This window comes from Sebastes umbrosus, chromosome 11 (assembly GCF_015220745.1).
Source record: "Sebastes umbrosus isolate fSebUmb1 chromosome 11, fSebUmb1.pri, whole genome shotgun sequence".
NCBI classification, from domain to species: Eukaryota; Metazoa; Chordata; class Actinopteri; order Perciformes; family Sebastidae; genus Sebastes; species Sebastes umbrosus.
The window spans coordinates 1,760,993-1,787,936 of NC_051279.1; the positions used below are offsets into that span (position 1 = coordinate 1,760,993).

The 26,944-nt window shown below is 41.5% G+C and overlaps 1 protein-coding gene across 5 annotated transcripts in view; it reads left to right on the forward strand.

Moving 5' to 3' along the window:
- The window catches only part of tsnare1 (T-SNARE Domain Containing 1), a 153,342-nt gene that overhangs the window by 43,985 nt on the left and 82,413 nt on the right, over positions 1–26,944 (forward strand). For all 5 annotated transcript variants that reach the window (XM_037785345.1, XM_037785347.1, XM_037785346.1 and 2 more), the window contains exons 3-7: positions 7,024–7,101; positions 8,544–8,613; positions 26,183–26,273; positions 26,370–26,444; positions 26,578–26,634. In XM_037785345.1, the coding sequence (XP_037641273.1) occupies positions 7,024–7,101; positions 8,544–8,613; positions 26,183–26,273; positions 26,370–26,444; positions 26,578–26,634 (371 nt within the window). The remainder of the gene's footprint in view (positions 1–7,023; positions 7,102–8,543; positions 8,614–26,182; positions 26,274–26,369; positions 26,445–26,577; positions 26,635–26,944) is intronic.

Genomic DNA, 26,944 nt, shown 5'->3' on the forward strand with positions numbered 1-26,944 from the left:
GTGTGGCTACACTGTTCAGACTCAGACTCCAACACAAACTACGGTGAAGCACCAAAACCTCTTGGTTGTATCTAGTGAAGCCCGTCTGTTAAACAGTGTTGGCCGCGGTCGGAGGATGCGGGGGAGACCGTAGCTTTGGTCTCCAGGACCGGAGTCTCTGCTGTACTCTGCTAACATTACAGCTGAAATATAGAGTGATATTGTGGTTTTAGCTGACGTTTGTCGCCCCACTGTTTTGAGCGATGAACGTTGACTTTCGCTGACAACGGCCACAGGTGTTGCTGTTAACAAGACATTTCTGATTCTTACAAACATTCCCTTTAAACTACGTCATTTGCCCTGATCGTCTAATAACGACACAGATGGGTTTTCCATGAACGGGTTGGTTGCGCATGTCTGGAATGTAACGGAGCGGCAAATACACAAAATGATTTAGTAAATAAATAAAACAAGACTGTAAATCCTTAGGAAGTTTCCCCATAAGTGTTGCTTTCAGTTCCTTCATCACAGTGTTTTGATACTACCACTGGGGGGGTGCCAAAGTGAGAAAAAAAACATATATATATATAATTCTACATACAGTGGATTTAATACATCTTGAAGTGTGCACATGGGTGTGTAGTGGAGGGTACACACAGGTATACTCACCTCCTTTTCTGCCGATTTACAGTATACCTACCTATCAGCCAAAAAGACATTGGAGAATATAACCTACCCATCTACCTAGTAGATCACCCACGGGTGATTTAAAACTTAAATTAATCATAAAGGATATCTATAGGGTCATTGATAAACTTATTGAGAATGTCTGTTGAGCTGTTCAAGAGATTCTGTGTTTTGGACATACTTTTAGAGGCAAAGTTAACAACCCCTTGCTATCAGTTTTATCCTTTTGACAAAGGGAATGTAAAGCAGAAAATAGCTGAAAAGGTTAAAATACTTCCAATAAAATAGGTTTTCAATGTTGTCAATATGTTCTGATCTACTACAAAGGAGTTTAGTTTACAGAGGCAGCCACTTAAATTGGTTTGTGTTACAGACTGGGTATTGTGTATTAGTCAAATCCTACTGAGAAAACAAAAATCAAACCTCATCAGCTCCACCTACAGGTTCAGCTGCTGAGATCAGGCCAGCCTCTCTTCCCCTCAGTCAGCTGCTCACTGGCTAAATTGCAGCTTTTTTGGAAAGAGTCAAATCTGTCCCTCCTCACTGAGGAGAGACAGACACTGACCTCGGGCATAATGAGATGGGAACTCTTGATTAAGTTCCTCTCTAATTTGAGAGTATAATTGAACATGTTGCAGATAGCACATTTGTGCTATCGACAAGCTACTCCGTGAGGGCATGATGGTAATTCATCCCCGGCATGCTCAGGACTCTCACTCATTACAGTTGGAGAAATCAGGGGCACTTGCTATTGATTATTCAACGCTTAAAAAGGAGAAAAAGAAAATCAACCACGCTGCCAAAGTGAACATCATCTATAATCAGCTCACTGGGGTTTATCATTAGCAACTGGGAATATGCAAAGTGAGACGCTGCCCTACAGCTATCTTTATCCTAATTCCCCTTCAGAAACTTGCTCTTATCTTGACATCTATGATTCTGAATGTAGAAAAAGAAGAAGAAGCAAATATTGTCTCTGTGCATTCCCATGTTGATTCTCTCTCTCTATGACAACTGGAAATAAAAAAAGATGAAATGTGTGACACATCCATCAATTAAAAACAACTCTGCTTGTCCCAAAAAGAAAAAAAAACACACTTAATTACATAGAAGCCTTATTTACCACAATTACCACTCAGAAGTGGGACATCAGAGAAAAGCACTCACAGTAATAGATCTTAATATAACGTATAGTGAATAGAATTCTTTTGTATAAAATAAAAAAAAGTTGGTAAAAGTCAAATTTTGATGGATGATGGATGGATGTTCAGTTTGTTCAGTTCAGTTATTTCCTGATGAGTAACTTCTCTTCTCAAACAAATCAATAAAGGATCTCTCAAAAAGTTATTAAACCCAACATCTCAGACGCTGTCGGAGTTACCTCCGGTACCAGCCAGTTGATCGTCTTTGTGCACACACTTTTTAAGTAACATACTTTTTAATCTTTGGGCTTTGGGGGAAGGTATCAAGTATTTCAAGTCAAAAGGCTAATGTCCAAGTTAAATCACAAGTCACTGTTGTTAAAGGTCCAGTGTGTAGGATCTGGCGGTGTCTAGCGGTGAGGTGAGGAGATTGCAACCAACTGAAACTTCTCCCGTGTGCCAAGCCTGTTGGAGAGACACGGTGGCCGACGCGAAAACGCAAATGACCCTCTCTAGAGCCATCTGGAGCGTGTAACGTTATCGACTCCAGCCCAAGCAGGAAAAGTTAACAGAGTTTGGTTTGTCCATTCTGGGCTACTGTAGAAACATGGCGATGCAACGTGGCGGACTCATGAAGAGGACCTGCTCCTTATGTAGATACGGCTCATTCTAAGCTAACGAAAACAAAACAATTCTTATTATCAGGTGATTACACACTTTGGAAAACATACTTATTAGTATGATATTCAATTTCTGCCAGTAGATTCCCCTAAATGTTACACACTAGTCCTCTAAAGTCCAAATCAAGTTTCAAGTCTTTTGGGATTTTGTCGAGTCAAGTCTAAAGTCATCAAATCTGTGAATCAAGTCTGACTCGAGTTCAAGTCATGTGACTTCATAGCTGAAGTTATTTGTTAACGGTTAGCTGAATAAATGGAAGCTTTAAGGAGAAAGGCAGAAAGGAGCTTTGATAGCGACGGCCTGGGTAGAGAGCTAGCTCATTTCCTGTCAAGACAGTTACATCGCTAGCTCAGGTTCTGCCGTTGTCAGGCTAAGTGAGGTGAAGAGCAAAAAGATGAGGAGAGACTGTGCAAGGTCTTTTGTAGCCCTATGGGGGAAGGCGGGTCTCGCCCTGCCTGCAACAGTCTCATTGGCCTTGACAGGCGTTTTAAGAAAGGTTCCTCATGTCGGTCTCGAGAGGACGCAACCTTCATACTGATGTGTTACCGACCAAAACGGAAGATTAGACCTGCTAAACATCAGCATGTTAACATTGTCATTGTACTTTAGCATTTAGCTCAAAGTCCTGCAATGCCTACTAAGTACGGGCTCAAAGAGCTGCTAGACTCTTAGTCTCGTTAACATTTTATCATATCATTTCTATTTCTTACACCCTTCATAAGCATTTCAAAAATGTCTCTGCAAGGATATAATATAGGACAAAATCTAAGTTATGACTGTATCAGACACACTGCTCAAACCACAGAGACAAAATTTGTCCAAGAGTGATTTTGCGAAGGCAGTGCCTATCAGCAGAGCTTTGAAGTGGCATGCTGATATGAGCATGTTAAAGTGTCGACATGTTAATGTGAGAGAAAAGTTTCAAGTGTGAAAAGATAAAAAGCTGCTGAAATGATCCAAGCCATTTACCAAACACTGGACTGGTTGTGAAATAACCCCTCCATGGATCACTCAGCCTTCCAGGGAACACAGCGGCAGTGGAGTTTATGAAATGAGCATGAAATCATAAATGCAGACTGTGTGTTGTCGGCTCTAATGTGAAAATTATGTTACTCCCCCCATAAAAGGATTGTGTGACAATAACATGAACTGGGCACACAGTTTTCCCCCATTTGTCAAAAGGACAAAATGTACGCTAAACAGAGTACCTATGGTTACGGTGAGGTGTGTAAAGCCGGTAAATTCATTCACATAAATAATTTAGTTTTTAACCGATCCAGTTTAATCATTTATGAAAGAAGCACAGCAGTTGTCGAGATGCATCGTTCACAGATATTCCCCAGACTAACTTTTGTTCATGTTTTCCACTGTATGAAGGAGGCAAGAGGAGGTAAAAGTAGAAACAGGAAGTACCATGAGACTGCAGGAGATTACTGTAGCTGGAGATGTGGCTGTGTCTATGTACTGTAAAGTGGTAGTTTCATTTTGTAGCCGCTCCACCCTTTTAAGGACTTTGCTATTGGTTGATTATGAGGATACAACAGAGTGTCAATCCAGTTCATGAAATAGTTGCGGAAGTTAATTTGATTTGTGTGTATAGACACAAATTTCACTTTTTTTTCATGACGTTCAGCACGGCTTACAACAAGGTATTCTTTGTGCTTTTTCCTACGAATGTCCAGCAACATGTGACACACGTGTACATTTACGCTACAGTGTCGAAATAACACTACTTAGTTAGGTTTAGGAAAAGATCGCGGTTTGGGTTAAACCAGCTCTGGAAGGGCCGCAACTTAAGTACGGAAGTTACGTGACCAATAAATCAACTCTGACTTGTGGTTTCCCAGGGGGACATGAATGCCGGTGTCCTGGGCGAAAGTCTTGTGTTTTTTATGATCCACTCATCCACCCCGACCTTCTCCCTACGCGGCGTTCGTCTCTCTTTATACTTCAAGGTTCACAATTACATGGATTACATCCAAATTAATTTCACAGTTAAAACGAAAGAGAAAGTAACTTCGCTGAAACTTGCATGTCTGGTCTCATGCAATATTTCCTTCGATCTCGTTAGGTCAGGCACGGCCGCTTGGTGTGGGAGGATCCCCCCCGTGGCGGTGCTCCGCGACCGTTGCAAGGTCGACTAGTATGCAGCATTGTAGACCGGATGGCAGGCAGCAGATGATAGAGCGTTACATTACAACCATAAGAGACATGAGAGAGTTGGACTTGCAAAAAATTACTTCTGAGCATCTCTGGGTTGAGTCTGTCGACGAGTCAGAGGCTGTGTTTTTGACCGTGTGGCAGCTCTGATCTCAAACACATTGCTAAATGGAATAACATGAGATTGACCCCATCCATAGAATAATGTAAATAAATAATGTAGCATCTCTTTTGCGCATTTGGAAAGTATTGTAAGGCACACACCAAGAGCACATTGAGCATGGATATACAGATTTGATTAAGTTTTTATGCATTAAATAATTAAAGAATTACCCTATATGGAAACTATTACTTATAGCCACTCAACTGTCCAACTGTGCAACCTTTTTCTTGTCATTTTACCCTCATAGAATTCTATCTTGGTGATGAAATATATTTCTCTCATTTTCAATGTACACAGCATGTTATTAGTATGTCAGACATTATGGTCTGTCATGGAATATCTGATGCTATGTTGCTCCCAGGATGCCATCATTCCTTATCACTGCAATATATCCAAAGACATATAGACATGCTACACAAATAGCAGAGCCATTGGGAGTTACCCCATGGTGAAGGGAGACCTAGTGTTGTGATGTGTGCTGAGTAGGAGAATGGGATCCGAGCACTGAACATATACACTGTGGTCCTGTGATAGGCTGATAGGCCAGGCCACCTCCGCTGTAGCGTGCACACTGGATATCCATCCATCATGCTAAATGAAAGATGGACGAAGCGTGCGTTGAAGACGAGTGTGTGTGTGTGTGTGTGTGTGTGTGTGTGTGTGTGTGTGTGTGTGTGCTGAGATAACATTAAAAAATGCACTAAATGTCTCTCAGTTGAAAAATGACCCATTTCCAAATGTATCACAATCTTGTAACGCTGCTCGACTGACCGCATGCAATCATGTTATTACCTGGACGATTTGTCAGTATAGCTCAGTGAGTGGAGTTAATGACTTGAGATGTACAGTGGAGATCTCACTGTTCTTCCTCCAGCCCACAGCATGGATAGCGTTGTCCAGCTCTGCTTTGTCTCTGGCCTTCATGCTGATATTTGATCCACCTCTCCTCACACATACGCAGACTTGTGGGCATTTCCAACCTCTACATGTTGTCTATAGCGCTGCACTTTTGACCATGTCAGGAAAAAACTGCAGTAATTGCAGTAATTTCAGTATCAGTATCTGACAAAAGGGTGGGTGAGATGGCTTGTGCGTGCAGCTTATACAGGTCGTGATGTTGATCTCAGCTCGCTGTAATGGCTCCAGGCCATTAACCCTCCCTGTCATTTGCACTGACATGTGCTTTTGAAAACGGAAAATGGCGCTGCCCACATAGCTCCTACAGTAGACTCACCACTCCTGCTGCCAGCCTGTGGCTTAGTGCCATGCCATTTTCCCCCATCTACTCTATCATCATCACTGCAGTTAAATTCTGCACAACAGGCTCCCGCAGACTTTGATGTCCATTCAATTTCCACATGTATTCATTATAATAACAATACACCATATTTAAATACATTATTGTAAATGTATTTTTTTCTACTATCTCCTGTCACTAATTAATGAATGATTGTCTCAGTTCTTTAAAATCATTACGTTTATTATGTAAAACTCCCTTTGTCAGCTGAGTCTGATGTGTTTAACAGTTCACCATTGTTTGAATTTGAGAAAAAAAAGCAGATTTGGGCATATTGCATAAGCAGAAATGAGACTGAGATGGCAAATAAAATGGTGCCATCCATGCCCAGGTTTTTATTTATTCAGCACAGAGAATATAGAGTCAGCGGTGAAAGCGAACAGACCAACCACAGGATGTTATGATAGTAGATCTGTGATTGTAGCATGAATTCAAACTACTGTTAACCATCAGAGACCCGCGATCACGACGACTTTACTTTCTTTCAGAAGCTGTAGCAGGTTCGGTTTTAAAGATAGAATCATAGATCATGTTTAAAAAAACGTGTCTATTGTGGGTCTCAGAGGGTTAAATCAACCTGATCTCATGCAAACATTTTAAGGACATTCTGCATGTGATGATAACTAACACATTTTGAGTGTTTTCTCTTGTCGTCGTGGTTACATTTAGGTAACAAACCACTTAGTTAGGCTTAGGAAAAACATCATAGTTGGGCTTAAAGTAACTATGGAAACTAAGAACAACACATCGCTAACATAACTTCAAAATAACTTAATCTAAAAATGTTTTGATAAAGGAAAGTAGAAAGTCCGTTGTCTCTACATGCCGTCACTGTGTGATCAGCTCTCTGTGTGCTGCAGTGTCACGCTCCACTGGGCTGAGAAGTGTTTGCTGATATCATGTTTTCTCCAAAGCCACACAGGTCAGCCCCTCAGAACTGCAAGATGTCTTTCAGGAGACCTCCTCCAATATCTTCCAGATCAACGCCAACGGTAAAAAAAAACACTCATCACTAAAGCTGCGTGTGTGTGTGTGTGTGTGTGTGTGTGTGCATGCATTTGTTGTTGTGCTAACATAAATACTTTGAGACCATTTGAGGTGAGGTAGTTTTAGTACTAGTTATCAATTAAGGTTTAGATTACTTTAGGATTAAAGGAACTGTTTGTATCTTCTTACATGTATAAATCGGGTCGGTGTCCCATGCGTGCTCGCGTGTTGCTACACTGTTCCAACACAAACTACACAGAAGCACCAAAACCTCTTGGTTGTATCTAGTGAAGCCCGTCTGTTAAACAGTGTTGGCCGCGGTTGGAGGACGCGGGGGAGACCGTAGCTTTGGTCTCCAGGACCGGAGTCTCTGCTGTACTCTGCTCCTCTGCCTGCCTTCACTCACACACCGCGCTCGTTCTCACTCTCTCGCTCTACCTCTCACGTGCATGCGCGCACACTACACCCTGCAGAAGAGTTAGTTTAGCTCTGAGAATATCTAGTGAATGTTCAGTGGACGTTTGTGCAGAAATAACTGCTGCAGCTCCTCCAGACCAACAGAGGTTTCCCGTGTCTGGTGAAGTGACGGGGCTCCGCAGAGAGAAACGTTATCGTCTCCGACCAAAACTCCGGCGTCTCCCCTGTTCCCTCCGGCCGCGGTCGGGAGGCTGAGGTAGGAAAAGCCAACACTAGGATCAGCATTGATTCATGGAGAGACCTTGGTCTGGTCAGCTAACATTACTGCCAAGCAGCTGAAATATAGAGTGATATTGTGCTTTTAGCTGACGTGTGTCTCCTCACTGTTTTGAGCGATGCTCGTTCATGTCTATGTAGAGCGAGCACAAGCGCGAGCAACAGGACGCTGACTTCCGTTGACTTAACGGCCACAGGTGAAGCTGTTAACAAGACATTTCTGATTCTTACAAACAGTCCCTTTAAGTGTGTATTGAAATAAGTGCTACATTAAATTTGGATTAAGGTAATGTAAGGATTAATGCTTGATTGTTGGATGTATTAGTTATAATAATATAATATATCAGTTTATTAGTTTTAGTAATATGTTTAAATTTGGCATACAGGTAGTTGTAGAATGATTGCTTTGGTTTAGGGTTATTTTTATAAGTGGTGTAGGTTTAAAACAGGATTATTTGGTGATGGATATCTTCATCAATTCTAAACCTTTTCTCTATTTTCTGTGTGCCAGTATGGTGTCGTTTCTCTTTATATCCAGTATATTTACCCATTTCCCAAAGGATGAAATGGTGAGAAGTTCTTTTAAACAATTATTAGAATTTGCTCTATATGAGTGTTAAAGTAATCTTTAATTCAGATTTGAGTTTAATTAAGACTTGAAATTGTTTCATAATAAGTTTGTAGAATGAATGGAAGGTTTTTCTTTAAGATTGAAGTGTTCCGGATACATTCAATGTTTGTATTGTTCCTCCAGTTGTCACACTAGAGAAGAATCTTCAGTCACTGGGGACATCTAGAGATACAGCAGAGCTACGGCAGAGTCTGTGAGTAACACACACACACACACACACACACACACACACACACACACACACACACCAAGGATGGTAACTAAGTATTTTAGCATTTACTCACTTACTGTTCTTGAGCATGCTTTTGAGATATCTGTACTTGAGTAGTCTCATTTCAGGACACTCTATACCTCTATGCAACATTTCAGAGAGAAACATTGCTATATATTAGTTTTTACTCCACTGCATATTCCCAGCAGCTAGACAGCAACAAGCTACTTTACAAATTGAAATTGTAATACATACAGTAACATATGAACAACTTGTAAAATGATTATGCATTGAAAAAACAAAGAACTACCAACAGTATATCAAATTTGCCCAAATGCTAAAAATGTTATTGTTTCAGCTTTTCAGATGGGATCATGTGCCGCCGTTCCGTTGTCTTAAATTCCAGAGAACTGAATCATTTTTATGTTTGGACTTTTAGTCAGACAAAACACGATATCTGTAGGTGTAACTTTAAGCTCTGGATAACTTATTTCTTACATCTTAAAAAGCAAACAATCCATTAAAAAACAAAAAAATCGATAATGAAAATAGTCATTAGTTTCAGCCCCATTAAAAAAATGTACTCAAAAATGAGCTCTTATTTTAAAGTTACTGTGCGGAACTTTTAACTGGTTATGAAACAGTCTCAATGTAATACTGATACCTCAATATGACCTACATACTGTAAGTAAACGAGAACATCAGTGAGAAGATTCTATAGAGTTATTCTTAATGCCCGTCATCGGGTCTGATTCCCCCGCTGCAGTAAAACGAGAGGCTTTCTAAAGGGAGTCTGGTGTTGGAAACACTCCTGCTTTTGTCCACAGGGATCAAAATCAACACAAAAAATGACAGTTCCTCGTAGAAGCTTTAAGCATTAATGCACGTAATAATATATAATCGCTAGCGCCGTCAACTGATTAAAGTATTTAATCGCGATTAATCACATGATTGTCCAAAGTTAATTGCAATTATTCGCACATTTTTTATCCTTTCAAATGAACCTTAAAGGGAGATTAGTTCAGTATTTAACACTCTTATCAACGTGGGAGTGGACAAATATGCTGCTTTATGCAAATGTATGTATATATTTATTATTGTAAATCAATGAACAACACAAAACAATGACAGATATTGTCCAGAAACCCTCACAGGTACTGCATTTAGCATAAAACAATATGCTCAAATCATAACATGGCAAACTGCAGCCCAACAGGCAACAACAGCTGTCAGTGTGCTGACTTGACTATGACTTGCCCCAAACTGCATGTGATGATCATAAAGTGGGCATGTCTGTAAAGGGGAGACTCGTGGGTACCCATAGAACCCATTTACATTCACATACCAGTTTTTTTTCTCTGCAACATTTAACGTAAATTTGGTGCATTATTTAACCTCCTTGCCGACAAGCATGACGTATGAATGGATTTACGTAAACGTAAATAATAATAAGGTTATAATAACGCGTTGACTTGCATTAACCCCTTTTTCTTGTTCCCAGCAACCCGTACACTTTCATTGTATATACTTGCTGGTCCAGATCAGTGTAAGGGTTACATTTATCTCTGCTTTCCTTATTTTCTCTTTGTTTCATCGCCCTCTTTCATATTGATTATTCTTTTTGAGTTGAGCTGCCAGCAATTACCAGATTCAAAGCTGATGACAAAGTGGCCAATCTGAGATGATTGCGTCTGTTTAAAATGCATTATATCCCACTGTGTTGGCTGGCATGTCATCAATTCTATTGAACATTTTTTTTATGATCGCCTTGGAAACCTACTGACAATGCTTGGCTGCTTTTATTTTTAACTGCCCATTTTCCTCCAGCAGTATTGATGCTGGATGCAAACAACACATCCAGTGCCTCCGACTGATGCAAATTACACCCGGGATGATTTGTTGTGTTATGTAGCAGCTTTGTGTTTTGGAAGATTGTTCCAGAAACCAGTCAGAAGACTTCCTGATTCAAGAATGTAATGGTAACTTTTAGAGCTCATTAACTATAGAGCTTTTGTTTTAAACGGTAGTTTTTTTGCAGTTGCAACAGTTCTCTCCTTGGTAAACCTTAACATTAACTGATTGTTATGACACAATTTGATGACATTCAAGACACATTAATAACAATACTATTGATATTGTTATCTGGGGTTTACATGTAGATGAGTTAGTTTCATTTCCCTATATAGTGAATGCTAATTGCAAGCCTTTCTTACCCCAAAGGGAGTCAAATTTTCCAGGGGCCAAAAACATACAAATCATTTTAGCAATAAAATGGCACTCAAAATAGAACAATCTGTTGTACAGTGTTTGGGGGACAGAAAGAAAGCATCACGCAGATTGTAAGAACCAACCGCAAGTTTTCTTGATGAGGGTCTATTGACTGAATTGACTGTTTGAATAGAGCAAGTAACTGTCAGTTCATATCTATAAAGCTGGGTGTGTAACTTAAGATATTGCACCTTCAGTTACACAATACTGAAGTAGTGAAGTATAGGAGAAGATGCTGGTTCTGGAAACAATTGTTACTCTTCATAATGATATCCACAATTGAGGAAAACTGTCTCTTTTCAAGATTCATTTAGGATATTATCTGGTGAAACAAAGAGGACCTTCACCCAGGAGACCACTGTTCATGTCCCGTATGAAACCAAGTCAACGTTGACCTATTTGACATTAGTTTCATGCTACTTACACACTAAGTAATGCCAGTTATGTAATATACATACTTATTTTACATTACAAACATACTTATTTCAACCAAAGTAAACCTCAAATTTTAGTAAACCTACGTTATAAGTTTATGTTGAAAAGAGACTGTATGCAAGTAACAAGCGGAAACTCTACGTTTCCCGTGAACACGGAAGTTTCATTTTGAAAAGACACTGTGCATTGCAACGAGCGGGAATCTGGCACGCCGTCCCTGACAAGTCCAAAACTGACACTAGAGGGGTACCTAGAGCGTACCCCGCGTATTTGATGAGTTTGGAGTGAGAGTGTGTTGCTATAAAAAGTGAAGCACAACAGACTAACAAATACTACACATGCATTTTTTTTATTTATTTATGGCATAAATCTTACCAAGAAGCCATCCATCTGATACTGCACCAGCTTGCAGTTTTCTCTCTCCACTGCTTTGAGACAGTATAAACTTGTCACGGGAGCCTGGCCATATAGCCTCTACATCTGTCAATACCATTTTCACAAATGATCTGAACACTGGCAGAATGAAAGTGGTCCCGAGGTGCCCTTATTGCAACATGTACAGTCAATTGTTCCTGGTACGTTTGGAAAACCGGACATTGCTGCAAATGGCATTTTAATGTTGCCTGCTCACCGGCAGTGTATGGGAATCCTAAATGTCCCATTGGAGTGACACTCATTTCATCGATCAATTTGATTTGAATGGCCCATTGATTGCTGCTTGTTACGCATGCGTGACATCGGGTTGCGTCTCTCCAAAAGCTGATTTTGAGCGGTTGATAACACTTGAAGTGAATGAACCATGAATTAGTGTATAGATATTACTCAAGACAGATCATTCTCTCATCAGGTTTAAGATGGCTGAGCAGTAACCTTACAGGGAGTAGTGGTTGGGGTCTAAAATGGTTTTGAGAATATCCTGTGAAATCACACCCTTGACCTCCACCCATCCACACAGCCAGCGACATCCCTCACACTCTCTACTCAACTCTCCCTGGGTCTTCATGATTAACTGCAGTAACATATTGAGGACTATCTGATCTCCATCCAGTCACACTGCAAAAGGCCATATGCATGGATAGTGCACTAATCTCTCGCTCTCACACACACGCACGCACGCACGCACGCGCACGCACGCACGCACGCACGCACGCACGCACACACACACACACACACACACACACACACACACACACACACACACACACACACACACACACACACACACGTGTGTTCCTCTGCAAGAAGCAATACTCTGGAGTTTTATGAAATAAAAGCAAGCGTTGTTTGTGCCCGTGGTTAGAATGGTAACCCACCATCTGCCCGCCTGTCTTCAGGCAAAAAAAAAAGTCAAATCTCACGGTTAATAGAATTTGACCCGCCCCTGTAATCGTAGAAATGCACACGGCAAAAAGTCTAAGTAGATTAATGGCCGACACCCCCTGAGTGTCATTGTCTTTGTTAGCGCATTAGGCATTCACTGTGTTCTGGCTGTAACATGGCAGAGGACACTGGGCTGTGTTTGGAGGAGAGCGCCCCCCGACTGACTGACGGCCTGCTGCTGCACATCATAATACCAGATAGACTCTACAGCAAGATGGAAAGGAACTGAAACGAAACAAGAGCAAGTGAAACATAAATACTGTGGCAAATAGTTACTTGAATTATTATTTGAAATTGTTCACATATTACTGGTGGTGGAAAGTACTTTACGTAAATACAGTTGTGGATTGCATGTACTGTACCTGAGTATTTCCCCCTCTACTCCACCACATTTCAGAGGGACATATTGCACTTTTTACCCATTTAACTGATTGCTGGAATACCTTTGTAAATTAGCATTTTAACATTGCACACACTGCAAAAAAAAAATCTTCATCTTAGCAAGAATGTATTTGTACTGAGTCTCATTTTCTTAAAACAAGTTAAATAATCAGCCATTGGGGTTAGATCATTTCAACCTGTTTAATAGAAGTCGACTGATCTCATGATTTTTACAAAATAGGGTGACAACAGACCCTTATTCTGTCTTCTTTTAAGATTCCCACTCTTATTTATCGGTGTAGGACTCAATAACTAATAAATAATTAGAAGGATGGCAATGTTTTTCATATGCAAATTACATAGGTGATAATAATCTAATTTTATATGATATATGAAAGCATTCTGAAAGGTTCAGTATAAAAGACCAATGCAGAGTTCTACTTAACTGAAGTCCACCCCAACAATCCCCAACACATCAAAAGGAAAGTCTTGAAATGATCTGGATCTTTTAGATTTGATTTACTGAGTTAGCTGATACGTTCTGTTTCCCAAGTTTTATCTGAATTGAGCAGTTCTTTCAGGAACATGACTTTGGTAATAAACAACTGCTTATACATGAAACTCTAGATGAACTGTCTTAGAACGTTGTGTATAGTTTCCCTATAATCAGACGACACAGTTCTCTCCAGTTCTGTCTGTAAATTATCAGGAAATGACGGGTATTAATACAATAACTAAAACAATACTGACACTTTTTTTACTTACGGCCTGTCCAGTCGGTTTTATTTTCATCAAGCAGAAAACTAAACAAACCATAAACTTGACAAAAAGTTGATCTAATGAAAGATTTCAATGCAACATGAATGTGAATGTATTCATGGTGGTGTTCCAGTAAAATATAGTCTTGTCTGTTCACTATGTGTTTTCTTTTGTTGAGGAACAAAACGTTGTGTCATCAGACGGATGAACGTGTTAGCAAACAAACAACATGATTACAATGATTTCATCATTCCTGACAAAGATCTCCGTTAGATCAAAATGTTGCACAGTTAAAATTGCTTGGAGCTTTTAATAAAGTACGCAGATCTTTTGTTTGATTTGTGTCATGTGTGCTGCTAGAAATATCAGCTAATCATACATTATTAAAAAAAAAAAGCACAAAGCTGATGAAATGTGAAGTTTATCATTCATAAATCCAACATGCTACGTCAGCCAGCGTTAACTTATGAAAAAGCTACAAATTAAGTGTCATTGTAATTGTCCTATTTGTTTGTATCATGTAGATTTTTTTTTTATCTATCGTTTTGCACAAATTAATAAAAAATAAAATAGAGAAAGGCTATGGGGAAAAAAACCCCTCATATATCCTGTAGCGTAATCAGACATAGATATTAGTGAACTGAGAGCAGTAGATGAGTCTGCTGACATTGTCACTGTGAGCCTGTTAGCATGCTGATGACAGGATACAGCTCAAAGCGCTGCTGTGTTTAAGAGCAGATTCACAGAGCTACTAGCATGACTGTAGAGTCTGAGGGCCCTATCTTACAAGCGGTGCAAAGCGGCACAACTGTCATTGCTGGTTTCAGACCAACGCAGTTGTCATTCTCACACCCAGCGCCCACTTTGTGTAAGTAGGAAATGTACTTGCGCCCATCTGTGCACCAATGGGCATGTTGGTCTTAAAATGAGGTGTGGTCAGGTGCTTTGTTGGAGCATTGACGCAACTTGAGGCAGCAGAAAGCGATTGACCAACAAAAACCTGGTCTAAAGTCTGCCGCAGTATTTTCCTGTTATTAAAGGGTCCATTATTCAGATAGTAAGATATGTCTACAGGCAGGTTCACAACACGCGTACACTCTGCTTGTTACGCACACAGCAGCGCTCCTCCTCCTCAGTTAAACTGTGTCGGCGCTAGAACAATGTTTTTATTTATTTTAAGGAAAAAATAAATTCAGGCGGCAGGTGACAGTTCAGAATATAATAAAAAGAGGCTCTCAGGCATTCTGCAACCTGCAGCGCTCTCTCAGCGCTCCTCCGCTCACTGGCATCACCGCCGTGACCAGAGAGATCACGGTGCACACATGCCTCTGTGGCGTCTCCTCCCATCATCCCTCTGTGTGTGAATGTGTAGACGTAGGCTGCTGTTCCCTGTTTGAGGCTGATGGATCTACGCACTACCCACCTCCTCTCCGGCAGCGCCCGGCTACAAGTCCGTGCGTAATGCAGCCCACGGAGGATTCCGCTCAGCCGGTCTGAGTCTCCCCGTGGGTTGCATCAGACAGTAATACAGTTTTCATTATTTATCAATACATATTTCTCATTATTTGGCCTCGTGTTTATTATCATATAATGAATTTTGCCCCCCCCCCCCCGTGCCACCTGCACCGGTTAAAGAGGCTAACGGTGCGTTCGCTCATATGCAGTCAAATGGAGTTGTTGATGGGACAGAGGACTGAAGTACCACATACATCTGCTAGCGCACTTTCACTTTGCACAAGCAGATCCGTTTCCTCAGCAGAAAACGGCTCGCTTTTTCAATGTGCCAATGTGCAGACGCACCTGGCTTTTAAAGGGAATGGGAGATGGCACTGTGATTGGTTTGGTTCCTGTTACGCCCAAAACACATCTATTATTAATTAAGAGACTAAATACAACCCCTTTGTCCCTTATGCCTTACATTGCACCCAGATTATGCGCCGCTTAACTAGCAAAAGTGTAGCTGGACACGCCCTAAATGCACTTGCGCCATGCACTTTAGACCACACGCTATAGATGGTTTAAATATGGCCCTTAGTCTTGTTCAACAGTCACAACGGTCTCTGAAGGCAGGGATGTTGTCTTGCTGTTAACAAATGGTCATAAAACGTTTGTATGGGTCGTTTTGGAAGGCCTATTTTTTCATTTAATTAGGATAACTTGTTTGAATATTCATACCACACCAACATGAGGATCACCACACCCAGTGTGACCGTATGGACCAGCAACACGGGAGATCCCTTAAGTGAACACACACAGCTGCAGCGTCTTAATCCACCATTTCCACATGTCTACCGGCGCGACACTACAGGCCTCCGAGTCATGGAACTGGTAATTACTGTGCTGTGTAATCACATCACAACGGTGTAAGCAATTACTAGAAAGCAGAGAAATCAACATTCCTCACAAACATGGCTGGGCACATGCAGGAGACGGGTAGAATTGTCACAGCCATCTCTTCCGACTCGCGTCATGACTGTGTGGATGCACCTCTCTCCACCTCGTCCTCCTCCTCCACTCTTACACAACGAGCAAGCAGGCATCGCTCTGCCTCTCAAACCCACGTTAAAGCACCACGTCTCATACGGCCATGTGTATGTGTGAACCAGCAGTAGGTGTATGTTCTGTTGGAGGTGCACATTTAAATGTCATTTGGATTTCATAACTGCAGCTGTGTGGTTCAGATGGGTATAATTTGACGGTGTTTGTGATGTGGGAATTGAACTCTTTTTTTTCCCCCCCTGTTGCTCTCATTGGAAGTCTCAAGATAAGCACCTGAAACACATCCCTATAAATATAAATATAAAATGTCAAGTGTGTTTTGGATCAGGCGCTGCATGTGTAGTCAGCATGTCAGGCACCACATTGGAACTTTTTACGCCTCCGCGACAGCTGTGGCCGGAGGCATTATGTTTTTGGGTTGTCCGCACATCCGTCCGACTGGTTGGCAGAGGCATACAACCGTGTTAAAGGTTCCCTGTGGAGGTTTCTTGTAAACAAGCACAGTTACGTTCATAGTATTTCTCACCTATATACATAATTGTATGTATCCTTGAGGCCTAACAAGGATGCTGAATGCATTTCCCTCCTCATAAAACCGTTGCAAAGCTGTTTGAATCTGTGTGGATGTTCATTCTTGACCTTCGGGAACAATATTTAGTGAAGGGAATCAAAGCTCAAAGGTCTACTTACTAATGAATAGGAGCTTTTAACGGCATCTCATGTTCTACATTCAGTGCATAGAGTTGACTCAGGCGAAAGAAGTGACCAACTACATTGTTTACATCAGCTTTCAGTCATCCTCCCTGCCTATTGCTGGCACACTCTTGTGTGTCATGGCCATCATCTGTCTATCAGAGGAACATCATATATTCTTTGAGGCGAATGCCAGTTTCATTTCCCATCATACTGGGCGGTGTGATGTGCAGCTGATGAGACCTGCGCTGTGTTAGAAAAAATTCCTTCATTCTTTTATCTATTAGTCTCATCACTCTAAGGCCCGAGACACACAGGGAATATCAGGAGCGCGTGGCGGCTGCGTTACCTGTTGTTTTTTATTTCGGCGTCCATGTTAACAGGTTAGAGCAGACACACTGCCCGCGTGAGTCACGCACGTTTCAGCTGCGTCTCTTTTAGATAGCTGGGATCAGATTAGACAATGCTTTCGTAGTTTTAAATGATCACTGTCTTCCACTGACTTGGCTTCAGTCTTTCACAAATCGTTGGATGTGCATCATGTGTGATTGGTAAAGGAAGTGCCACAGACATACTTCACTGACATCACCAACAATCAATGTCTCATAATCCGGGTTTCTCTGAAAGGCGGCAAAGCCGCAACCTTTCATGGTGTGAAGGTGAGCAGCATACACATGTGTGAAGGGTGTATCACACCAAAAAAGTGGGATTGATTTCATCACTTCTCCACTTTGTACCACATGCTCCATGTCTGTTAGATTGGAGAATTACTGAGTCGATATCAAGTAGTCTGAACTTGGCATTAACAGTTGTCTGTCTCACATGTTTCTGACATAACAAATGTTCCCAATATAGCTGTCTACACAGGAGGAGTAACGATTCATGCTTCAAATTTGTAACCACAACCCACAGCCCATTGTTTAGGCTGTGCTCATGCATGTATGTACCAGCATTGGCCAAGTTACTTTAAACAATTGAATCAATTATGTAAGTTTACTACTGTATTTAGTTACTCATTACATTACTTTTGTTACTCAGCACTCCTTTGAAGGAGCCTTCAACCAGCTCTAAACCTCTGTACCCACATGTCACATACACCAGCATCTAGCTGGCAGCTAACAAGACACAGCATGAAAATAAGACAACTGGACTCATCAGGAGGTGCATTTCTTCTGGTAGAGGCTAAAGCTGCCAGTGTTCTTCATCAGAACTGCTTGTCGGATGGTTGAATTGCCTCGGCAACCCCGTCCCCCACACCTTTCAGATGTCTGATTGGGGGAGCTGTGGCCAACCTTTTCTGTAACTTTCCAAAAATCTTAAATTCACACCCACTTCACGCCGTGATTGGCCAGCGATGTGGAGGTGAGGAGCCAGGGTTTGAACTCTCAGCTCTTTTTTTCATTTTTTTTCACAACTATTTCTGGCGCTGAAATCCTTCCAAGGACGGACTCTTCTGAAAACGTGCACTGTATCCCTATATTTAACGATTAGCACATCTCCTTCTGCAATACATTCTCACTCACAACTCATCAAATACCGACGCTTGGTCAGTGGCCTTACACATCAAACTATGACACTCTAGTTACCCCTCCAGCATCACTTTTCTATGTGTCAATTTACGCTTACATAACGTTACGTAACGTTATGTTACTTCACAATAAGTCAACGTTGACTTTTGGTTTCACACAAGACTAGGGATGTCAAAGTTAACGTGATAATAACGCTTTAACGCAAATTTGTTTTATCGTCACTAGTTACTTTTAACGCATTAACACAACTTGCAATTTTTAGGTTGTAGCGGACTCAGCGGGATGGTTAATGGTAAATGGACTTGCATTTATATTGCGCTTTCTAGTCATCTGACCACTCAAAGCGCTTTACACTACATGTCAGCATTCACCCATTCACACACACATTCATACACTGATGGCAGAGGCTGCTAAGGTGCCAACCTGCCCATCAGGATGTAATCTAAATACTCATTCACACACCAATGGCTGTCTTCGGGAACAATTTGGGGTGTCTTGCTCAAGGACACATCGACATGTGACCGGAGCAGCGAGAATCGAACCACCGACCTACCGATTGGTGGACAACCTGCTCTACCCTCTGAGCCACAGCCTCCGGATAGAGTGAAGAAACTGGTATCTTATGAAACTAGAAAACCTAAGGAATCCATCGGTACCAACCATGTCATACTACCTTGTCTGGAAGGCTAAATAACGCTCCAAACTTGCGCCAAATGTTGGCAAGGAAAAACTGGCATGTCCATTTTCAAAGGGATCCCTTGACCTCTGATCTCCAGATGTGTGAATGTAAATGGGTTCTATGGGTACCCACGAGTCTCCCCTTTACAGACATGCCCACTTTATGATAATCACATGCAGTTTGGGGCAAGTCATAGTCAAGTCAGCACACTGACACACTGACAGCTGTTGTTGCCTGTTGGGCTGCAGTTATGCTATTTTTGATGCTAAATGCAGTACCTGTGAGGGTTTCTGGACAATATTTGTCCCACTCCCATGTTGATAAGAGTATTAAATACTTGACAAATCTCCCTTGAAGATACATTTTGAACATTTGAAAAAATGTGGGATTAATTCGCGATTCATTGCGATCGGACAATCATGCGATCAATGGCGATTAAATATTTAAATCGATTGACAGCCCTACACAGGAAAAGCACGGCTCTCCTCGGTTAATGTCCTGTGTTTGTTTGACCCATCCATCGCCCCTGACCGCCACCCGCCACAGCTAAATCTGTCAGTCTTTATACTACGTAACCTGACTTCCTCCTTTACTTCCGCCATTAACTAATGTCACGTAGAGCGTCACAGTTTGATGCGTCGGGCCGCTGACCAACCTGCTGTATTTGAAGAGTTGGGAGTGAGAACAGTTTGTCCCCTTCTATATGACATCAATTATCATTCAGAACAGCTTTACGCACCTTTGCTTTCCAACGAGGTCGGACAACACGTCATACAACCCCCTCTTCACACCTCCAGACCAAGTGACAAGCTAACACAGACCAGTCCACTAAACGCACAAAGATGGAACTAATGTCAACCCTCCATCAAACTGCCAGTAAGTGCCTAACCTCAGACTGGTAACTACAGTGATTGTGTACTGGGCTGTGAGCTCACATCAGTACAGCGGTTGAACACATCCTGTGTAGACACCGATGGAGGACTGACAAAGCGGCTGATGTGCTGCCTTCACTGTGTGGTCAGTGTACACAAGGTGACATCATACAGCACCGGTGTATTTTGGACTTCAGTGCGTCAGTGCTGAGTTTTACAAATGTTCTGCATTGTCATCTGAGCTAGCGGCGGGTCAGCAGTGTATGAAGCAACTCCAGTTTGGTGATTTAATCCTTATCAGAGCCCGGTATACGAAAAAAATAATAATCCTGTAAAGCCCCTCAAACTATGATTGCAGTCAGAGAAGAGCACCCCCCACCACCTCCACCACCACCAGCACTAAGTCTCCCCACACCCATCTCCCTCCACCCTTCACACCTCCCCTTGCAGCCAGCTGCTCCCAGACTCCTCAGTTCTCCTTCACCGGGGCCAGCCAGACCTCAAAGGAATACCAAACACCACGCAGGCAGGAGAAACATACAACAGAGGTGACTGATTGAAATTCACAGTGTGAGCAATTCCAATCTTTTGCATGCTGTTTCTGGCCGCCTGGCTCTGGAGCTGGTTGTGGGGGAAGAGTGTGACTAGCAGATGTATCACTGTGCAGCTATACTGCAGAGGTCTTCTCGGGGGTCCTCAGTAGTGGGCGAGCTCTGATTGTTTGGTATCAGCGTATCAGTGGTGGGCAGGGCTTCCACTGACTCATGGATGATCCATCAGGGCTCATCAGCACTGAAGCACAGCTCACATTGTATTTTTAGACTGCAAGTTTTAAAGGATCCCCTTTACTCGCCTTTACTTCTTCTACCTGTCAAATGAATACAGTTTACCATCTGTTACAGAAAGTTCCTGTTGATTGAGTCACTTAAAAGTCACTCTTTAAAAAAATCCTTCAAATCTGTTCAGTGAGTAGAGTTTGACCTCATTCCTCAGCTGACAACTGCTCCTTTTTAATTGAATTTCCAAAGTTAAAGGAAACGATGATGATAATGACGGTAAGCCCATTGGTCAGTCTGTCATAGCCTATATATATACACTCACCGGCCACTTTGTTAGGTACACCTTGCTAGTACCGGGTGGTCTTCTGCTGCTGTAGCCCATCTGCTTCAAGGTTGGACGTGTTGTGCGTTCAGAGATGGTATTCTGCATACCTTGGTTGTAACGAGTGGTTATTTAGCAAGGCATTTTCGTCCACACAACTGCCGCTCACTGGATATGTTCTCTTGTTGGGGCCATTCTCTGTAAACCCTAGAGATGGTTGTGCGTGAAAATCCCAGTAGATCAGCAGTTTAATACTCAGACCAGCCCGTCTGGCACCAACAACCATGCCACGTTCAAAGTCACTTAAATCCCCTTTCTTCCCCATTCTGATGCTCGGTTTGAACTTCAGCAAGTCGTCTTCACCACGTCTAGATGACGTAATGCATTGAGTTGCTGCCATGTGATTGGCTGATTAGCTATTTGTGTTAACAAGCAATTGAACAGGTGTGCCTAATAAAGTGGCCGTTGAATGTATATATATATACATATTCTAGGGCTGGGATGATTCACCTATCTCCCGTTTCGATACTGTCATGATACTTGGGTGCCGATTCGATGTATTGCGATTTAATATTAAGATTTATTGTGATTTTTGTTAACTTAATACTAGACCATGGGAAAAAGTTGAATCATACAGCTTTACCTTGGAAGAATCTCTAAATTGATAAAGTAGAAATGTTTTGATTTTCAGCATGTATGTAGTCAGAGATGTCCTGAAGTCAAATATATCAGTCATTGTCAGGATTTATTTTTTCTTTTTCCAGCAACCCAAAAATCAAAGAATGAAGACATTTCCCTCACAGATTAGTGTTGAGTATTATTCATGTATTTTCTTGGACATGTAATGTTTTATACCTCTGGTGAATATAATCCAATCAATCTTATTTCCAAGATGTATTTTGTATACAGGACCCGCTCCCTGTGTAGTTATAAACGGCTCATTCTAACAAAAACACAACAATTCTTATTATCTGGTGATTATACACTAAAGAAAATTATTATTCGAATTAATATTATATTATATTTCTGCCAATAGATCCCCCTAATTGTTACGCACTGATCCTTTAATGTAGGCTACATTAAAATATTTATGGACGAAAACTATAAAATAAATAGGCTATATGAAGACATTACTTTATGTAAACTATCGGTAGATGATTGAATTTACAGATGTTCCTTAAACGTCTCATATGCAGGCTACAGCTACTGTCCAGCAACTTCACATTGCAGCCTGTACCAACATATCACTTCTGTTTCAGAATCAAAGAATACATTTATTAATCAGAGCATTTACATGAGAATGTAGCACTGTATCAGAGCGCTAAATATTTTTTGAGTTCATGAACAATTCTCTGTCGAAACCAGCAGAGAGAGGCTCGTAGAAACAGCTGTTCCAGCAGGCAGTTGCTAGCAGGACTTGTGTATTCCTGTTTCCACAGTAACGTAAGATGGCTCTGTATTATATATTCATATATGTGCAGATCCAGCTTTAGCCAGCGCTACAGTTATTTTTACTCACAGCTACAGTATTTCGTACATGCACAGATACTTTCTGTGGTGACTGTGATTTGTATCGTATTGTGCTTGTTTGTTCATGATTGTTGTCATAAAGATTTTTTTACGTGCATTTCAATTATATATCATAGTAGCCCGGGATCATTTTTCATGAGCAGTTCAAAGTCATTTTGTTTGTTTACCAAATATCAAAATGTGCATGTAGGGGGGCCCAGAAAGTACTGTATAATCTGCCTAGTGTCATGCATCCATTTAATTTGGCTCTGGGTGTAGACTTTGAAAGATGGGGGCATTTACCAGGCAGGGGGGCTGTAATGGAATCTCGGCCTCTGCTGCACAGATTTGAATCGTTCTCATCATTTCGAATGCTCCTTTAAGTTGTTTGCGACAACCAGATCAAGGCAACTTATTCATCACTGATTGGTGAGTGGGATTCTGTCACTGGCGAGGGCAACGACATGAATGTCATTTTGTAGATTGTTTGACACATTAAATGTGTTCCTAAAATGAAACTCTCCATATGTTTCACATTGTGCATCACAGCTGCACATTCACACTGAGTTTTATTTGTCATTCCTCCAGATTCCTCTAATGCAGAGTGCCAACCCTCACAGTCTGCACTCTGCTGTGTAATTTTGGTGGGTAACATGATGGAGCATTAGCTGAGTGTGATTTCAAAATAATCCTTCTCGTCTGTTATGAAGACATGCAATGCATCATCGTTTAGCTCGACAGCTAAAACGATGACGCATCTGAGGTTCGGGCTAGGGTTTAGCACTTGTTAATCTTTCTCTGTGTGTGTGTGTGTGTGTGTGCGTGTGCGTGTGCGTGTGCGTGTGCGTGTGCGTGTGCGTGTGTGTGTGTGTGTGTGCGTGTGCGTGTGCGTGTGTGTGTGTGTGTGCACCCATATTCTCACTGAGACTGTCTGTGAACAGAATGCATTCCTAATCATAAAGCATATACAGTATGTACTGTAATGGCAGATCAGTAGGCAAATCAATAGCGCAGCATGTAGTATGTCAACACAGTCGCACGGCAATTAGTGAAATAGTCCCAAAATTTAATCAATTTGATTCATGTTCATAGACAGTTCTCAGCACGATTTTCAACAACGTATGACTTGTGCATTTTCCTACAAATGTCCAGTAACACGTTACGCACCAGTCAATTTTTCGCACCAGTCTTTTCAAAAGAATGACTAGGCTTAGGCAACAAAACTACTTAGTCACTACTTAGTCTCAACCTCGTCCGGCGTTTGCCGCTCTCTATACTTCCCGGGTCACAATTATGTAGGTTACATAGAAATTGATTTTGTGCTGACCTTCATTAAACAAATGGGAAATTTGTGTCTATTTACACGAATCAATACATTACATTCTGTGACTATTTCACAAACTGCTGTGTGACTGGACTGAGAATGTAGCCCAAGATAAGTCAGCCATGTAAGTAAAAGGGAACTGGATTATAAACTGTACCGCTATACAATACTCTATTTATGTCATCATACTAACTGATCTCAAGCATATAGAGATTTACAGTGGCGATATAATACAGCATTCTGGCTATGTAAAGCCTTAAATCCTGATTAGATTATAAGTGTAAAACTCCTTCACATCGAAGACACTATTTTTGTCTGTTATGACTTTGGCCAGGGAGACACACTGGCTGCAATCCAATTTAATTATTTCCTTACAGTAAATTTTTATTTCTAGCAGCAAAATTAACTTCTACCCCGTCTACTTCCCCGACGCCTCAACTCTCTTTTAACCCTGCTCTGCACAGATATGACGGGAATGGTATCTTCCCATCGTGACACTTTGGCTTTTTTCACAACAGACACAGAATTATAGTTACATGCCCCCTTCTAGCCCCGGTGCACTATGGTCCGTCTGCTCCTCCTGCCACCAGCTTACACGCAGATCAATATTTGAGTAGGGTATGCAGCAGCAGAGGTGTGTTTGTGTAGCTGCCTATCTCTGTGGGGCAGCCCGTTATAGTGTCAAGTCTGGCGGATGGGAGTTGGCCTTTGGGGGAAGCGAGGCTGCTGATGGGGGAGGGTGGGGGTTTGTAAGCCCAGGATGACCTGACAGCATAGATATTTAATAACTGTCTTAACCCGGACTTCCAGCGGACGTGCTGCAGAGTTATGAATATGGCTTCAACCTTTCACCCTGGCGAAGCTTCCCAGTAAAAACATGAAGGAACAGAGAGGATTTGGCCGTGTTACACCGTCCATCTCCATCACACAGCTGTTAATACTCAGTCACTCTGCTGGTCAAATGGATTCTCAACCATACGGAGCAGCCTGGCTCGGAAAGTCATGCAAGGGTTAGGTAAAGCTGCAAATATGATTAAAAAAAGTTATTTTTATAAAACGGTCACTATATCCTGACAGTAGTGCATGAGACAGGTAATCTAAAAATTGGTGCCTCTGTTTCCTCCGGAGTCCTCCGGTGCTCCTAATGGCTTCTGCAGGATTTTTTATCTATTTATTTGCACATGCATAAAACTGCACAAAATCCAGTCAATGAAAAAAAAACAAGAAATGTGTCAGGAGAGGTCAAGAAACCACCGCCGGCTTATACAAAGGAGCTCCCCACAACCCCAAGATCTAAACTAACATCATTTCAAAAACAACAACAAGCACAAAATGTGCAGAGAAACCAAACAGTGGAAAACAATCCAATAAAAACAATGAAATACATACAAAAAACAGTAGAGAAAAAAAGAAAATATGTCTTAACATATCAAAAGATAATTAGACATCATGAATTAAATGTGATGATAATTTCCTTTTAAAATGTTCTCAGGATAACGAGCTCTTGATAACGTGTATTTTGGTGTTCCATATTTGCACACCACGATATCTGAGGGAGTACTGGCCATGTTCTGTTTTGTAAAAAGGCAGGTGAAGATGATTAACTTGTCTAGTATTATGGGAATGAATTCACAGACCGGAGGAAAACAACCAATCAGAGCCGAGCTGGAGCCCTACCGTCTCTGAGCCGGCTGTCAATCACTCGCGAAAACCGATCAAACGGTCAAACTAGGCAGCGCTGATCCAATATGAATGAATACTCAGTTACTGTAATGCCTATTTCTCTCCTCAAATGTTTTCAGAATCATCTTGTAGTGTACTGTTTAGCTGTAAAATGAGAATGTTTGTGACCCGGCAGCCATGTTGAGATCAGTTGAGGAAATACCAAGAAGCCCCGCCCACCAGCCGGAACAAACGTTTTGGTGTTTGTTGGCCTTGACTTGAAAATGGTTACTCTTGAGTATAATGTATGAAAATATCACTACAGTATTGCTTCAAAATATCAGCTCTTGGCAACTTCTGTGTAAAAGTATTGGCATATTTGCAAGTGCTGTTTAATTTGAAGTAATTCAGTAATTACTCTCTCTGTCTCTGTCTCTGTGTCTTTCTCCCCCCCCCCCAGACACTCCATGCAGCAGCAAACCAACAAAGTCATCACCAGCACAAGCCAACTCATCAAACAGCTCTCTGATATAATCAGTGGCTCTTCACGGGTATTTAATGCTCCTCTTCCTCCTTCACTGTCATTTTGAAGAATAAACAGTGGGTTAAACAACATTTGAGGCTGATCTTGTGTTTTTTTTGCACAGCAAGACCGTCTGCACCTGACCAGACTAAAGACTGAACTCTCAGAGTCTGTGCAGCGCTATGGGGATCTGCAGAAGGTATTATCCACGTATAGAATATATCTTCATTTGAAATTGATTAGTGCGGTCAATCTTAAATACTCCTTATTGCACATACAGGCAAAACTAAAGACCCTTGTTGACCCTGCCTCTTCATTTGCTCCCCTTTCAGAAAATTGCCGAGCGTTCAAGGGCCTTGCTCCCTCCAGCACAGAAAGACAAGAAGAAGGTGAGCTGATGAAAATCTGCCCTTTTGTTTCACTGTCATTCATAAAAGAGCAGGAGGATGAGGTAGCATTTTTCTGCTCCATTGCATCCTCACCAGGGCTCCTTTGAAGCTCTGTCTCATCCACTCTGTTATATTACAGTGGACTTCATTCATCACATGCAACTCTTAATGCGTTTGTTTTCATCAGAATCTTAATTTGTTACTAGCAAGAGTTAATTTTCACTGCGTAGCCCTGAGAAAGCTAAGAGATAGACATTTTTTACAAATGTACAAATTGAATGACTTTTAAGTTAACGTGTTAACGCAAATT